Here is a 16,617-nt window from a genome sequence, read left to right on the forward strand (position 1 = left end):
AAAGCATAGTGATTAATCACAAAAACAATATGTAATTATATATGTGTTTTCCGATGGTCTTAGGCGACCCCTGTGAAAGGGTCATTCGACCCCCAAAGGGGTCGCGACCCACAGGTTGAGAACCGCTGCCTCAGAGCATTGGCCCTGACCTTGAGCTCTTGGCTTTTCCCCTCAGTAAGCAAGGCCTAGCTCCGAATGCAGCATATCTAACCTTTAGCTCTGCCATCATACTCATTCTCGAGTCTGATTTATTCACTCAAGTCAAGCAGGTGTTTGTTGAGCACCCACCGCACGCCAGACACTGTCTTAGCATGTGACCTACAGCTGCCAGCACACCAGACAGGTCACTCCCCTCAGGAAGCTGATGCTAGAGCCAAGTAGAAAGGATGCAAATGACATAAAGAGATGCATGTGCTTTATACTGAAAACAACAGCCGGCGAGAGAAATAAAGTAATAGGGTGTTGCTAGAGGAAGTGGGCTCTTGTATAGTTTCCTGGAGAAAGAATTTCAGGGACCCTCCCGGAGGAGGAGTTTAGCCATAGTGGCGAGATTTATTAGAGCGAAAAGGGATGGGTGGCAGAACACTTTCTGGGAGGCAGAGAGAATGGGCAGGCTGTAGGGTAGCAGCTGCCCCGAGGTCTTCGCGAAGCCTCCATGCATTTCCTTGCTTTTGCAAAAGAGCGGGCTTTCTTTCAAACTCTCCAGTCTCCTTCCCGGCTTCTCGGGGCCTGTGCTGGTGCTCTCCCCCACCCGATCTCTTTCCTGGATTTCCTGGGGGCTGGTGTCCTTCTCCACTCCACCCCTCCCCAGACTTTCCCAGGCGAGTGCCCTGCTCCTTCATGGTCGCCATTTGGCTTCTCCTGTGCACGTGCTTTATAAAAGGAGTTTCCCCGCCCCCTTTCCCCCTCCGCCATTTATCCAGCGGAAAGATGCCATTTACCTGCCATCACCCCAACCCCCCAATGGCTGTAAAGCTGTCTGCCAGGCCTCATAGACTAGAGAGAATGTTGTCCTGAAAGGTGCTGGTTACTCGCCAGGGTGACTGTGAAACTGCTGTTTCCCGACTATATCAGACTTTCTTTGCTCTCTTCTCTTTCCTTAATCACTAACTGTCGACTCTGACAGGAGGGAGAGTGAGGGGAGAGCTCCAGTTTTGGACACAGTAACCAGGGAAGGTCTCACTGAGATAGTGACACTGCGTAAACACCTGGAGGAGGTGAGGGGGTGCATCGTGCGCCCATCTGGGCAAGAGTGTTCAGGCAGAGAGGACAGCGTGTGCAAAGGCCCTGAGGCAGGAGCATGATGCACAGCCAAGGTCACCGGAGAAGACAGCCAGACCAGAGTGAAAGTAGGAGGAGGCCAAGGAGGCCAAAAGGAAATGGGGGTGCCTTGCTTTAGGTCCTTGAAGGACTTTGACTTTGTGTGAAATGGGGCATTGAAGGACATCCATTCCACCTTTTCACAGCCCGCTCTAGCTGATATGCTGAGAATAGACCACCAGGGGTCCAGGGCAGAAAGCAGCGAGGGGGCTGTTGTGAACTGTGCCTGAAAGATACACGCTTGAGACCACCACTTCTCCTGAGAGTCTGGCTTCAGCAAGGATAAAATGAAGACTGATTTTTTAAACCTATTTTGAACTTTGTTAACTCATTTGTGTTCATGAAATCCTGTGCCATGGATATGGCCAGCACAGGCCTTCACATAAGCACAACCCACTGCGGTTCTGTCCCTGAGGACGCTGCTGCTGCTCCCCCGGCCCCTCTGCAGGGACATTGCTCTCGGGTTTCCTCCTGGGATGACTGTTCTCCTGAGAGCCAGCTTGTTTTCCTCTCTTATACATTATTCCTCTTACTGGTCTCCCTGCTTGCTTTTGTTGGCGAACAGTTTACCTCTAGCAAGAGTACAGGACCATGTGGCTGCTGCATCCATTTCTTCTTACCCTTATTTTCATATACCTCATCGGAAAGGAAAGCTTTTATTCTCTTTTATTTTTATGAGTCACTCTATAGAGTGGCGAGCTACAAACAAACAATATAGGAGGCAAATGCATCACTTAACGATAAGAAGGAAGAAACCCAGTTTGAAGTTTAGGTCATCTGTATTCTATTTTTGTTTCCATGAGTGGAAAAATATATATGCATGCACACACGGGATTTTCAGAATGAAACTGTCAGTGGCTAAGGCATGACTAAAGAGCCTTATGTCCTTGACTGGTCTCAGTGCTGCCAGTCTATCCTACCCAGTGTTTCTAAATTTATTATTTTACCTCCCAGCAGCCCACGTCGGTGGTGCTGTAGTGAGGCCAGTCGTTAAGACCAACAGGACAATTTGATAAAAATACACTTTTCAGCCCCTGCGACTCATTCTGACTGAGGAAGGATTGAAAACTTCTTTGAAAATACTTTCGCACAAATAATATATTTCCTGAGACCTCGGGTATTTGAAAATATCTTTTTGTTGCGTTTACTGTTGAACAACAACTTTGTTGGGTGTACCAATCTGGGCCTGACCCTTCTTGTCCTAAAATTCTGGGTGCTGCTTGGGTGTCGTTTAAAGCTGACAGTGCACAATATGATTTGAGTTGCATTCCTGGTAACCCGCTCCCCACCCGGACACTTTATTTTTTACTTTATTTTAATGCTTGATATTTACAGGAAACAGTCATACTTCTCAGCATTGGTTGCTAAGAGCCGGCCACCCGTTTTCCCGTTGAGCCCCGAGTCATTTTTTTTTCATATCTAGAAAGTGCTTTCCTGTTATGTCCTGGCCGAACCGAGGATCTCGCCTGTCCTTCCCTCTGGAACACATTTTATTCCCAGGCTGGGTCTCTGTGGTCTTCTCTCCATTGATCTTTTCTTAAGCGTCATGTTGTCCCTCCCTGGCCCCATCGTTCCTGCTTCTGTGATGACGTCTTGGTTTTGACCTCGCGTCAAGCTCAGTTCTCAGCAGTTACGCCAGCCTCTCATCAGCGTGGCTCGGCCTCTGCTTCGGACTCCCGAGTCTTAATTTCATCAGCACCCTTCTCATCTCTGCACTTTCTTATTAAAAAACCCAACACCCAATGTAAACGTCATTCAAAATAGAAGGCGAGTTTTTTTTTCTGAAAAACATCTTTTGTTCGGGAAGGTGAGTCCTAGTCAGATGAGAAGTTTTCCCTTTGAGCCATTGTCCTTTCTTCTCTTTTGTGCAGTAGGAACCCTTCCATGCCCTGGGCTTTCAATGAGCTTTTCCTTGGCACCTTATGCCTGAACAAGGAGTGACCTAACTGGGCCCAGTGGGGAGCTGTTTAGGGGGAACGTCCGGTCTGTCCGCTTTCTTTGATTCATCCTGGGTGTCTAGCGACTCACTACCGCTTCTTCCCGTCACTGTGCATTAGATGCCCCCTTACTGCCTCACATAGGGGGCAGAAAACGTCTCCCACTGTCAACAAGTTAGCTCGCTTGGCGCTCAGCAGCACACAGCGCTTCAAGGCACTGAATGAAATGCTTTAGGGGGATCTGCAAAAGAAAACCCCCTTAGGAGAGGACGTGACCTTGAAAGTGTCTCAAACCCTTGGCCACCAGTAAGCCAGTTCTTGCATGTAGGCCAAGCATTAAAACCCATCAGGGACTCAGAAAGTTTCTGACTCACAGATCTGCTCTCAGTGGAAATATATATTTACCCTTGGCCAGCAAAACACAACAGTAATTTGAATTTTCTTTCATCCTTGGTTGTCTTTCTTTCCCCTGTCTCCTCTCTCTTCTGCCACCTGGAAACACTGGCTCGTTCTCCATCCACGAAAGGTTGCTGATTTAGAAAGGAGGAACGTTTATCTTGACACTTGGTAGGAGTGGAATTATAGACTTTTGAATCCTGAAGTTATGGGGTGTGCGAGCTTAGAAAACAGATAATGCAGTGGGCAGTACTCTTCATTGTATCAGGACGGAGACTTTAGAAATCCATAAAGACATCAGGTTATCAGATTTGTTCCTAATCTGCTCTTAGCATAACGCTGAGCTATTCCCAGTCATTTTCAGAGACAAAATCCTCTCTGGCGACGAGGTAACTTTGAAACGCTGCCTCAGGTGGACACGCGAGAGACCTTAAACGGGCTCTCCCGCCGGACCTTCCTTCACAGTGGCTCCAAACAGCTTGCTTGAACGACTCTGTTCAGCATCTGAGATGAAACCAGCGAAGAATCGGGATGAAGGACTATGTCCAAAGTATGGGCAGTTAAATCTCCTGCAAGGACTTCATCTCGCTTCGCCCCTGACAGCTGTAAATCACACGGTGCGAACATCACCACCCGCTGAAAATAACGCGTCTCTATTTCATTTCTCTTCCCAGGTTTGAGATTTTTAAGAGCTCTCAGACTGATCCAGTTTTCAGAAATTTTGCAGTTTCTGAATATCCTCAAGACAAGGTAAGATGTTCTTTCCTCATTCCAGTCCCCAAAGGGGAATTGTAAATATCAGCTGTGTTTCGCTTTCATCACGATAACCTTAAAGTTCCATTATTCACAGAAAGAGTGATGCGCCCCAGAGATCCGGAGAAAGCCAGAGTAGAGCTTGGGGTGCTCTCTTCAGCAGGGCTAGGGCCTCCGTGGTAAAGAGAGGAACAGCTGTGCCTGTGTCCCCAGTTTTGGGACTTCGCGGGTGGCTTGGAAATCAGGAAATGAGCCCAGCGTCACGGGGCAAGGGGGCACATCTGGTGAGGGATACATCTGCTCATTGATTCGGAAGTCCTCGCTCCCAGTTCTAAATCACCCCTTTATTACATCACTACACAAGAAATTGAACCTGGCCGTAAAAGCAATAGAAGCAATGCTTTTGGAGAGGCAATCAAAAACCTCATACGGCAAACAGAAAATCATTTCATTTCAAAGTACATTTCAGATGTTCATTTTATAGCCAGCGTCGCCCCTGGGGCTGGTGCTGTGAATGGCCTTTTGGGGAATACCTGAACACTTCCTGCAAATGCACCACGGCTGCTCCTGCTATGATCTGGAAAACTCCACTGGACCAGGAGGAAAGTCCCCCGAGGTCCCTTTCCCGATGACCTGCGGGTTCCCAGGGCTGGCCTGGACCCAGGGCTGTCTTGATGAATAAACGAATAAAAGAAGTTAGATGTACTCTAATGGAGAGTAAGTGCAGGCCATAAATTTCTCTTAGAGGAAATTACTCTTTAAGAAGCTCACCGCTAATGTTCCATTTCCTCTGAACGTGTTTGATGAACGATTAGACACAGGGCCCCTCTGTGATGTGTGATGAACACACCTGCATTTGGGGGGCCTTGGATTTGGCACCGTTTTCTGGGTCTCAACTTGCCCAGTCTGTCACATCCAACACATGTGCCAGGCTACTGGCTTTCTTCTTTGGGTCTTGGTGGGTTTTGTTTGTTTATTTTGGTTTAAGTCCACACTGATTTCTCCTCCCTCCATATTCATCTGTGGGAATGCGAGGTCAATCCACTTTCTATCAGCCAAACTAGAGTGAGCATCTAATCTAATGCCTTAGAAGTCTCCGATAGTGTGTCCCTCCATCCTACACATCATACTCCACACTCCGCCCTCTAGTGGATAGTATGTAATATTACTGACTTAGAGTGAATATTGCCAATCTTCAATATTCCTCGGAGGAATAATAACCCTGATTTCCACCTTCTTCTGGCTCTTGTATGCAATGGACACTAATGACTCTTGAAATTAAAATTATGCACATCTCCAGCAGTCCCCCCTGCGCACCTACACTGGGCTTGCTCCACTGGACTGCCTTTTAGGGAGAATCGGTGCTGATCACAGGGGTTGTATGTGGAGACAGCTGTTTCTCCTGGAGGGGACAGTGTGAGGTGGAGCCACCCACACCCTCTAACATGGCACAGTGTCTCCTCTCCTCGTTTCACAACTACCTCATCCATTTGGCAGTTTTAACCCTCTGACGCCAGCACTTTGACATGGTGTCAGTACCCTGAGCGATACCGTGGGGACAGTTGTGTTCTCACCATCCTTGTATTAGCGGCTCCTTTTCTGGATGTGGAGGACTGATGAGCCATCTGCCCAGAGACCCCTCCCCCCATTTCCCAGCCCTCGGGCAGAGTCCTTTTTGGCTATAGGCCACAGGGTTGGCATCTCTGTTGAACCGTCCGCTGATAACCCTCCAGTATGGGCAGTCCATTCTCCCGGTGCCCAGGGAGAGAGTGAGACAGTCTGCTGGGGAGAGAGGTGACTGTAGGTCAGGACAGAGTGGCCCCAGGCCGGGGTTATGAGGTGGCAGGCTGCTGGGGGTTGGCCCCCCTGAACCCAAAGCACGTTTCCCAGAACTGCACTCCCCACTTCCCACTGAATGAAACCCCTTCTGTCAGGGGCGCGTGTCATCACAACCCCACCGCTTGGATTGTCCCAGTTCCTGTTGCTTCAGTCACGGGCAGGTGACAGAGTCACTTCAAGCCCGAATGGAGCGCCCTTTGTGCCTGTGGCAGGTGGGGTGAGGATGGCGTCCCGGGGTCAGAGAGCTCAGTGGGGAGGGACAGCTGGCCTGGCCTCTGGTGTGGTGGGTGCTGAGGGTAGGTAAGCTGGGCTGAGCATGAGTGTGGGGCAGTCAAGCGTCTTTTCAAGGCAAAGGCCTGTCTAGGTAAGCCTCGCAGAAAGCCAGGTGCCATTCTGGGGCCACTGGAGTGGGGGCCCTGAGAGGGAGGGGTGAGAGGGAGGGGGCAGTGAGAGGGAGGGGTGAGAGGTGGGGAAGGGCTGGCTTCCAGCCAGGAAGCTGCAGAAAGCAAGCAGGTGGGAGAACATGGCCCTTGGGGTGACTTGGAGGGATTCCTGCTCCCGGAGTTTGGGGTTCTGTGGTGGAAAGCAGAGAATAGGGGGGCAGCCAGGCCAGATCACCAGGCACAGGCTAAAACTTCACGTCCTCGTTAGAACTCTGGGGACTTAGAATGACCCTCTGGGCCTATGCTCCGGGTGCCCGGCTGACCTGGCTCCTTGCTTCCATGCACGCCATGCGCAGATCTCCCACAGAAGGGACGCCTTGGTGTTTGTAGGGCTGTGGGCGTTTTCTGGTGACACCTCTGCACTCTGCTGCTTTCACGGGGACCTTCCAGGAGGGTGGAGGCCCACAATCACCTTTAGGGGGATTTCGTCTGGCTTTCTCTGGTGGTAAATCCCTGCCCGCCTTCGGCATTAGGTAGGGATGGGGACTTCGAAAGTGTGACTTGAAGTGATGATTTGAAATTGCAGTTTCATTGTCTGTTCTGCGGGTGCCTTGCTTGGCCCAGAACTGGAAGAAACAGGGCAGAGAATTAATGTGGGGGTGAGGCAAGAGAGAGAGAGAGAGAGAGAGAGAGAGAGAGAGAGAGAGAGACAGCATGCCCCGGAACTGAAGGGCCTATTGAGGGCACCGAGAGTCTCCGTGTCTCTGTCCGACTGGCGAGAGGGCACTGACTCTGCGGTGAGATCTCAGTAAGCAGCTCTGGGTGGGGCTGCCGCCCGCACCTGAGTTGGTGCAGTAGATCCTGACCATTAGCACACGGATCACATTGCAGATAATGATTTTCTCCAGAGGAGACCCAAGAGAAAATCCAGACAAATTGTTAGACTAACAGATGGAGCAAGGTTCAAAGTCCCCGAATCAATTGCATCCTGTACACCAACAGCAAACGTCTATACAATGCAAAATCAAAACAGAACTGTGTTAAGTATCATAAGTAAATTTATCATGCTGTAGACTTGATGGGGAAAATTATTTATTAAAAAACCCAGATGCCTCATATCTGTTACTTGTCGCCCAGTGATGAGTGACCTTAAAACTCGGTGGCTCAAAATAACGATCACTTTTTAAAGATTTCTGAGGATTCTCTGGTCACCTGGGTGGGTCCAGTCTAGGCGGGCTGGATGGCTGTGGTCAGCCAAGGGCCTAGCCTTGCAAATGAAAGTCAGGATTTCAAGGCCTTGGTCTTGTACTCAAAGTAAAAAGGCCTTTGTTCTGGGTGGTCAAGTCCTGTCCTGGGCACTCCTGCCGCCCTCCCCACAGCCAGGAGCAGTGCTCGGAGCTCAGCTGGGGCGAGGGAAGGGAGAGGTGGAAGGAAGCATGGGAGAACAGCGACACTTTAGTGCTGAAAACTATCCCGTTACACTTGAGACACAGCACGTTATTTAATATTCACACACTCACCACAAACTCCACACCCTGTGATAGAGCTATTGGCAGATGAGGAAAGTGCAACCCAGCCCATTTCAGGAACTTCCCATGGGACAGCATGTAGATGGGGGGCTGGACAGGGAGGCTAGTCCACTACATGTAAGGAACTGTCCAAGGATAGAGCACACTGGCCCTGACTGGTTTGGCTCAGTGGTTAACACTGAAAATGCCATCTGCCTGTGGACTGAAAGGTCCCAGATTGGATTCCGGTCAAGGGCACATGCCTGGGTTGTAGGCTGGATCCCCAGTAGGGGGCCTCCAGGAGGCAGCTGATCGGTGGTTTTCTCTCATCATTAATGTTTCTATCTCTCTTTCTCCCTCTCCCTTCCTCTCTGGAATCAATAAAAATATGTGTTTTTTTTAAAAAGGATAGAACACACACACATACACTATGGGTTGGCTAGCAATTTAAAGTTTTTTTTGAGAGGGAGGGAGGGGGGAGGGCGAGAGAGAAAGAGAGAGAGAGAGAGAGAGAGAGAGAGAGAGATTCATTATTCCACTTATTTAGGCATTCATTGGTTTCTTGTATGTGACCTGACTGGGATCAAACCTGCAACTTTGGAGTATCAGGATGATGCTCTAACCAGCTGAGCTACCTGACCAGGGCTCACCTAGCAACTTTTAAAAGAAGGAAAACTGCCTGTTTTCTCTAAGTAATATATGCTCATTGTAAATATCTCAACAATATAGAAAAGCATAAAGGATAAAGTAAAATTTTCCAACACCACAGATGGTTGAGGTAACATTGCTAATATTCTACTATATTGCTTTTCTTTTGCACATGGCATTCCATGATATACATTTACCACCTTTTACCTCAAAACACATCAGGGGGCTATTTTGAGAACTGAAAGCACTGTACTACATATACAACCTTGGAAATAGCTCCAAAGTTAAGTCCTTAAAAAAGAGCATCGCATAGGGTGTCTAAGGGTTGTGCAGGCAGAGGCCAAATTGCAAATGTCATGGATTCGACTCAGAGGGCAGAGAGTGGTTGAATGGTCTTTAGCAGGAGAAGAATGTGATCAGAGTTACGTTTTAGGAAGATCCACTATTGCACCAACTACATAAAGCAGCAGTTCTCAACCTGTGGGTCGCGAACCCTTTGGGGGTCGAACGGCCCTTTCACAGGGGTCGCCTAAGACCATCGGAAAACACATATATAATTACATATTGTTTTTGTGATTAATCACTATGCTTTAATTATGTTCAATTGGTAACAATGAAGATACATCCTGCATATCAGATATTTACATTACGATTCATAACAGTAGCAAAATTACAGTTATGAAGTAGCAACGAAAATAATTTTATGGTTGGGGGTCACCACAACATGAGGAACTGTATTAAAGGGTAGCGGCATTAGGAAGGTTGAGAACCACGGACATAAAGAGAGGGTTTGAAGCATTGAAGACCACAGAGGATGAGACCAGTCTGGGAGCAGTTGTCCACGCAAGAGTGTTAGGGAATGGCCTTAGGCAGTGGGAGTTGGTGGAGCAGAGGAGGGAGCTGGAGATGCTGAAGGGGTAGAAGGACAGACTTGATTTTGCACCATTCCGTGTTCAGAACCTTCATCTGAGTGGTGCTGTCCAGGGGACTTTTCAGGGGCGGTATCTTACATCTGTCCAGCAAAGGTCACAATAAGACAAAATAAGGGCATTGGTGCCCTCAGCCAGAAATAGAGCGGGAGATAGTGGAGGGGCAGAACAGGGACAAATCTGCACTTTTTTATGGAGACTGGATGGCATTTTCAGTGTTAACCCAAACACATCTTGTTACATACACTGAAGGCAAACAGGACAAGATACACTGATCACAAGAACAGGAAGATCCGTGCCTGCCCTTGATGATTTGCTGCATCCCCCCTTTTAGAATCTGATTCCTTTTAGAATCAGATTTCAGGGCTGAATACAGACTCTCTTAGCAACAATGATTAAATGTTCTATGTACAGCAAGAGCCCCCTGAAGCACTATTGATATTGCAGTGACTAATCATTTAAAGATTGATTATTGCCGTATTTAGGTGGGTTTTTTCCCAAAGCACCAAGAGGATCAGAGACTCCAAGAATTTAATATCTCAAGAGGCTCTACACCAGTGGTTCTCAACCTTCTGTCCCTTTAAATAGAGTTCCTCATGTTGTGACCCAACCATAAAATTATTTTCGTTGCTACTTCATAACTGTCATGTTGCTACTGTTATGAATCGTGATGTAAATATCTGTTATGCAGGATGGTCTTAGGTGACCCCTGTGAAAGGGTCATTCGACCGCCAAAGGGGTCGTGACCCACAGGTTGAGAACCGCTGCTCTACACGGTTGTTGGTGGGACACTGCTTTGCTCAGGCACTAAGGGTCTGGGAGTCTGTACCTGCATCAACTTGGTACTTAGTTATGCTCTGAGAAAATGGACTGTTACCGCTTCCCTGAGGTCTCTCTCTTTGCCCCTGGCTACCTGTTCATGGGTTTCTCACTCTCCACCGTCAGAGTGCACTCTCCAGGGCTCACCAGGCAGAGGCGGGAGGGTTCTGTCTGGTTTGGCTTCCCATTGAGAAGCGGACAGTGTGCTCAGCACACTGGTTGCGGGGTTGCCTCCCCTGCTGTGGCTCACTGGGTGGGTGCCTTTTATCTGTTTGCCTTATTTCCACTCGGCAGACATCTGGGTGGGGTGGCAGTTCTTCCAGAGAGAAGCCTCTGCAAGACCAGTGAGGAAGCTGGCCGGCTGCTCTGGGGAACACAGGGCAGGAGCTGCAGTATCTGCCAGTTCTAGGGAGGGGCTTAGAAGGGAGGTTTTACACATTGTGAGGGCCAGGTGGGCGTCTTCCGTCACAGCTACAGCAACTACTTAGAGGTGAGGCGTGACCCGTGGTAGTTAGTGTCTGGAAAAGGGGATGAAGGCCAGGATTTGGCAGATCTGTACTAGATTCATAGCAGAATGTCCAGATTAACTGGTTAGCACACTAGTGGGTGGTACGGATCCACCCTCTTTCCACAGATGGACAGTCCCAGACCTGACTTATAGACCCGATCAATTTTGGGTTTTCCAAGAGCATGTTGGACATCAACCCTTCTATTGTAGGCACATGGCTTTTAGCTGCACGTGACAGAGTCCACCTCGCACTAGCCTTGGCTGACTGTGGGTCCAAGAGGGAGCTGGGCATGTCCCATTCAGGGGTTCAGTTGCTCTTGTCAGGGTTCTGTCTCTATCTCCTTGTCTTTCGGATTTCATTCCAAGGCAGGCTTTTTCCAGGGCAGGTGGCCCACTAGAGCATACCCACGTCTCAGGAGAAAGATTCTTTCCCGCTTCTAATAGTCTCTACCTCATCACTCTTAGAGCTGGGAGTTCCTCCATTGGTCAGCCTGGCTCAGGCCACTCAAGTGGAGGGACAGGTGAGGGCCTTTGATGGACACCCAGCCCATCCACGGGGCTTCCCTAGAAGAAGAGATGCGGGGTAGGCAAAGCATCGAGGAAAGCGGTCCACGGGGACTCTCTGCACCGCCCCTCCATGTTGCTCAGGTCAGCGGGCTCTGGGCCAGGCAGGCCTGGGTTTGAATACTGACCCCACCACCTACTCCCATGTTTCCCCAGGAAGCTGCTTACTCACCAAGCCTCATTTTCCTTACCTGGGTAGTGGGAACAGTGATAGCACCTGCATCAAAGGGAAACTCTGTATAGATGAAAAACTCTGAAGAAAATGAAGAACTCAAAACAGTGCCTAGCACATATTTAATAATGTCTCAATAAAAATCGGCCATTATTGTAATCCGGCACGCTAGAAATGACCAAGAAAGATAGAGTGGGCTTTGTTGTTTCTCTAGTCTGGTTTTGAACCACAAGGAAGTTGTTGTACACACTTCAAAAGATCAGTCTTGCCCACAAAAGTGAAAATATCTGCTCATTCTTTTCCTGAACTGTCAGAACCAACTCTAGAAAACTAAGACCATGATCCTCTGCCCAGTTATGTAAAAGGGAAGAGATTGAGGGAAAAGGAAAGCTGGACACTGGCATCATGCCCATCCTGGCACCGACCTCAAGGGCGGGCTCCTCCTGTAGCCCTGGCTACCCCGTGGGCCACAGCCCCATCAACATTCCTCCACGTGGGGCCCCAGGAGAGATGTGGTCACTAGGATTTTCCTCTTCATTCTTTTCTGTGACAGCTGTAGAGGTTAATCAATATGTTGTGACGGACTCCCCCTCGGGGCAGGACTCTCCCACCCTTTTTCATCTCCTGTGCTCAGAGTGTGGGCGGAGCCCAGTTTTGTTAGCAATCTGGGAGGCTTTCTAATGTGACTGGTGCTCTGTAGTGTGTGGCCAAGAGGGCAGGCCCTGCAGACACGCGGCCTGGGTCCAGATTCCAACTCTGCTGCTTGCTGTGTGAACCTGGGTCAGTTTCTTGACCTCTGGATGACTTCGTAGAGTCATTATGAAGATTAGATGAGTTAATATATGTGAAGCACTTAGAATGGTGGGGCGCATAATAAAAAAGTGTTAGCCGTTCCTATTACGATGATCTTAAACACTTAGAATTTACATGTTGGATCCCCTTGAGAGAGAGAGAGTAGAGAAGAGGCAGAGATCAATCAAGAGTGATGGGTGAACCACCCTGGGGGTGGTGTTGGACCGGTAGGGGGGACTAGAAGAGATAAAAATAGAGTTCTTTCCTACAGGATGCTGTTAGGTATCAGAGTCAAATAGCCACCCACAATCACATTGCAAAAGATGTCTAAGCCAGTGGGATCAATGACCAAGTGGCTGAGTGGTAAGAGCCAAGAGGAGGAGCCACTTTGCATGCAGAGGGAGGTGGATTGAACCAGGTTTTGAAGAAAAGACTTGGGTAGAGGAGAAAGACGTTCCTGCCAATTAATAAACAAAGGCATCGTGAGCAGGAAGGCATAGTGTGGAAGAAGAGCCTAGAGCCTCAGATGGTGCTGGAAATGGGAGGACAGAGGTGGGGCACAACATTTCACTCAGTAGGGAGCCTGTGGGCAGGAAGTGACCTGCTGGCAGCAGCATTCAAGGAGCTCTTTTCCAGTGGGAGTGGACAGGGTGACCCTTACGCTTAGTGGGATAGAGATGGCAGAGGAAGAGACCATATCACTCAGTACATATTCATAGAAGTCATACTGTGCACCAGGGACTCACTGCTTCTGGAACCCAGACAGACAAGGCTCCTCTCAGGGAGCTTAAAATGTAGTGAGTTCCAGTTGACCCACTCAGGGAACACGGGTGAATGCTGACATTATGCTATATAATAAAAGCAAATTGTCCCCTCAACCGGGAGTTCGTCTGGGAGTTCGACCAGGGGGCAGGGCCAGCTGGCAGCCACTAGGGACACAATCAGTGCACAAATTTTGTGCACTTGGCCTTTAGTTAGATATAAGGTTGTTGGGGAGCAGGATATTCTTATGGTCTCAAAGTCTCAGGGCATAGATTGCAGATAAATTACAAAGGACACCTTTCCTGGAGAGATTTGACATTCCCATGGTAACCGAGTGACTATACCTGTGTGACTGAGTTGGGATTTCCTGATGTGATGCCATTGGAGGCAGATACTCTAACAGAAGAACTAAAACAGGATCTAATCACGGGGAACCAATCAGACCAATCCACAATTTGGGGTGTTCTATAAGATAGCTGAGCTGGCGCACAGAAATTAAATGTCAGGAAAAACAAATAAAAAAGGAAGTATAGGTGAAAGGAGGATAGAGCAGGGATTAGCAAATTATATAGCCCATAGCAGCCCATGCCTGCTTTGTAAATAAAGTTTTATTGGCACCCGTCCACATCCATTCCTTTCTATGTGTCTCAGGCTGCTCTAATCCTACAGTGCAGCTTTGAGGAGTTGTAACGGGGACTCTATGACCCACAACGCCCAATATATCTACTGCTTGACCTTTTATAGAAACTTTCCCTGGATTAAAGCAACATATTAACCAAACAACGCATGAACCTTAGTAGTTCCTGGATCAGGGTGACAAAAATGCAAACATCAATACATGGGGAAACTTAAACAGGGAGAGCGTATTCCAGGACCTTACTGAATTCCTGTGAACTCTCTGAGGCACGGCTGTTCTATTGGGATTGTCCTGCACAATGTCTGTCTTGGCTGTTGAATGCTGAAGTACTTAGGGGGCTGAATCATGATGTCTACAGTCTATTTGCAAGTGGTTCAGCCAAAAAATAAATACAGAAAGAAAGAAAGAAAGAAAGAAAGAAAGAGAGGGAGGGAGGGAGGGGGGGAGGGAGGGAGAGAGAGAGAGAGAGAGAGAGAGAGAGAGAGAGAGAGAGAGAGAGAGAGAGAGAGAGAGAGAGAGAGAGAGAGAGAGAGAGAGAGAGAGAGAGAGAGAGAGAGAGAGAGAGAGAGAGAGAGAGAGAGAGAGAGAGAGAGAGAGAGAGAGAGAGAGAGAGAGAGAGAGAGAGAGAGAGAGAGAGAGAGAGAGAGAGAGAGAGAGAGAGAGAGAGAGAGAGAGAGAGAGAGAGAGAGAGAGAGAGAGAGAGAGAGAGAGAGAGAGAGAGAGAGAGAGAGAGAGAGAGAGAGAGAGAGAGAGAGAGAGAGAGAGAGAGAGAGAGAGAGAGAGAGGGAGGGAGGGAGGAAGAAAGAAAGAAAGAAAGAAAGAAAAGAAAAGAAAAGAAAAGAAAGAAAAGCAAGTGAAGTGACAAAATGTTAGTCAATCTAGGTGAAGGGCATATAAGGTTCCTTATACTGTTCTTTGATTATTCCTGTAGATTGAAAGACTTTCAAAATAAAAGTTAATAATAATAATAAAAACCTTGAGCACAACTGGAGGGTTAATTTAGGGGCACCTTTCAGTAGCCCAGATGTGACCTTCCTACAGGCTCTGGCCTGGCCCACTTACGCCACCTTCGGGGCATTCCCTTGGGAGTGAGAGAAGCGCTGGGAGCCAGAGCCGAGCTTCCTGTCCGCTGAAGAGGCAGCCCCAGCAGGGACTTGTGATGTAACCCGGGCTTTTGCTTGTTGTCTCCGCACAGTAATTCCATCAAGCTGGTGAATCTGCTCTCCATATTTATCAGCACGTGGCTCACCGCAGCCGGGTTCATCCATTTGGTAAGTAGCTCTGGCTTTCCTGGAACAAGCCTCTGAGTCATTTTAGTACCTGCATTGTTTCTCACTGTGGAGAAACTTAAGCCCAGCTGTCCAGCGTAAGAAAAGAAGAAGCAACTGCACCGTTGCCTGGGTTTCCAACCCTTTACCCCAAACTGGTTCCAGTGGTGAGTAAAGTTTGCACTAGTATCCTGCCGTTTTACATTTTCACTCTGTCTGCAATACCCTCAGACAGCCACAAGATGGCAATGCTCCCTCAGCAAACGCCTGAAAATGTCTTGGGGACATGGTCGGAAGTTTGCCCCACATCTTTGTAAACAACACATTCAGATCCCTCAATTTCTTTTCACTTCCCCCTTACAAAAAGCCACCTTTGATTCTCTTCCCTGATGACTTGTCAAGTTATTCTGTATCTCAAAAAAAATGTTAATTCTTATAAATGAGCGATTCTTTAAAAGCCTTGTATTAGAAGTGAAGCTGTTCTCACCCCCTCAGGGCAGACTTCTCCTGCTTTTAGGGAACACAGCTATTGCAGGGAGCCTGTTTGAGACCAACACAAACTGTTACCCCTGAAAGAACCTTATCTGACCCTGAAGCTTTGAGTAGGGGTGCCCCTCCCTGGAGCCCCTCTCTGCCTCAGGGGTGGAAGCTGGCATTTAGCTGCTTATCATTGGGACTTACCTGATTTTCACCCCATGGAGCACAGCCCAGTGGAAGCCAGGCTCTCATTTATGCTGATGGGTTTCTTGGCTGAAATCACCCTTCGATGATCACCCTAATTCTGCCAAGTGCTTGCATCGCAGATAGGGACGGGTTAGTCATTTTCAATAGCCAGTGACCTCGCCTTCCTGCTGTGAGGAGCACCAGGACCTTCCATAGAAAGGGCACGCTGAGGATGGGTGATGTGTGCTCTGAGGATGGATGATGTGTGAGCTGAGGACGGGTGATGTGTTGACCAGGCAGGTCCTGGGAGCTTTCTGGAGAGGCAGAGATGGAGGTCTGGGGTCTGTGGACCTGTGGGCCTGGGGCCTGTCCTTGCACTGGCCACACTGAGGGATCACAGGCCCTGGTCCGGGAGACCCAGCCGCCGTCTCTCCCTCTGTCCTGAGAGTATCTACAGTACCTCTCCTGCCTGCCTCACGGCTTTGTTGGCAGATCAGATATGATGAGAGGCCTGAAAGTGTTTGTGACATTTAAAGCAGAGATGGGCACACTGCGGCCTGGGCCACAGGTCTGCAGACCTGACCCGCTCCCTCAGTTTCAGTGTTACCTCTGGCCGATTTCACCCACCAACACAGAGCTGAGGTGTCCCTACAGAAATCAGACACTGCATGGCCCGCTAAGCTAAAAGCACTTACTCTCTGGCTCTTTACAGAAAATGT

The 16,617-nt window shown here is 48.7% G+C and overlaps 1 protein-coding gene across 32 annotated transcripts in view; it reads left to right on the top strand.

The window, feature by feature from the left end:
* The window catches only part of KCNMA1 (potassium channel, calcium activated large conductance subfamily M alpha, member 1), a 697,075-nt gene that overhangs the window by 453,401 nt on the left and 227,057 nt on the right, over positions 1-16,617 (top strand). For all 32 annotated transcript variants that reach the window (XM_014538327.1, XM_005864642.2, XM_014538330.1 and 29 more), the window contains exons 6-7: positions 4,328-4,403; positions 15,163-15,238. In XM_014538327.1, the coding sequence (XP_014393813.1) occupies positions 4,328-4,403; positions 15,163-15,238 (152 nt within the window). The remainder of the gene's footprint in view (positions 1-4,327; positions 4,404-15,162; positions 15,239-16,617) is intronic.

The sequence above is a fragment of the Myotis brandtii genome, unplaced genomic scaffold, assembly GCF_000412655.1.
Source record: "Myotis brandtii unplaced genomic scaffold, ASM41265v1 scaffold190, whole genome shotgun sequence".
In the NCBI taxonomy this organism is placed as follows: Eukaryota; Metazoa; Chordata; class Mammalia; order Chiroptera; family Vespertilionidae; genus Myotis; species Myotis brandtii.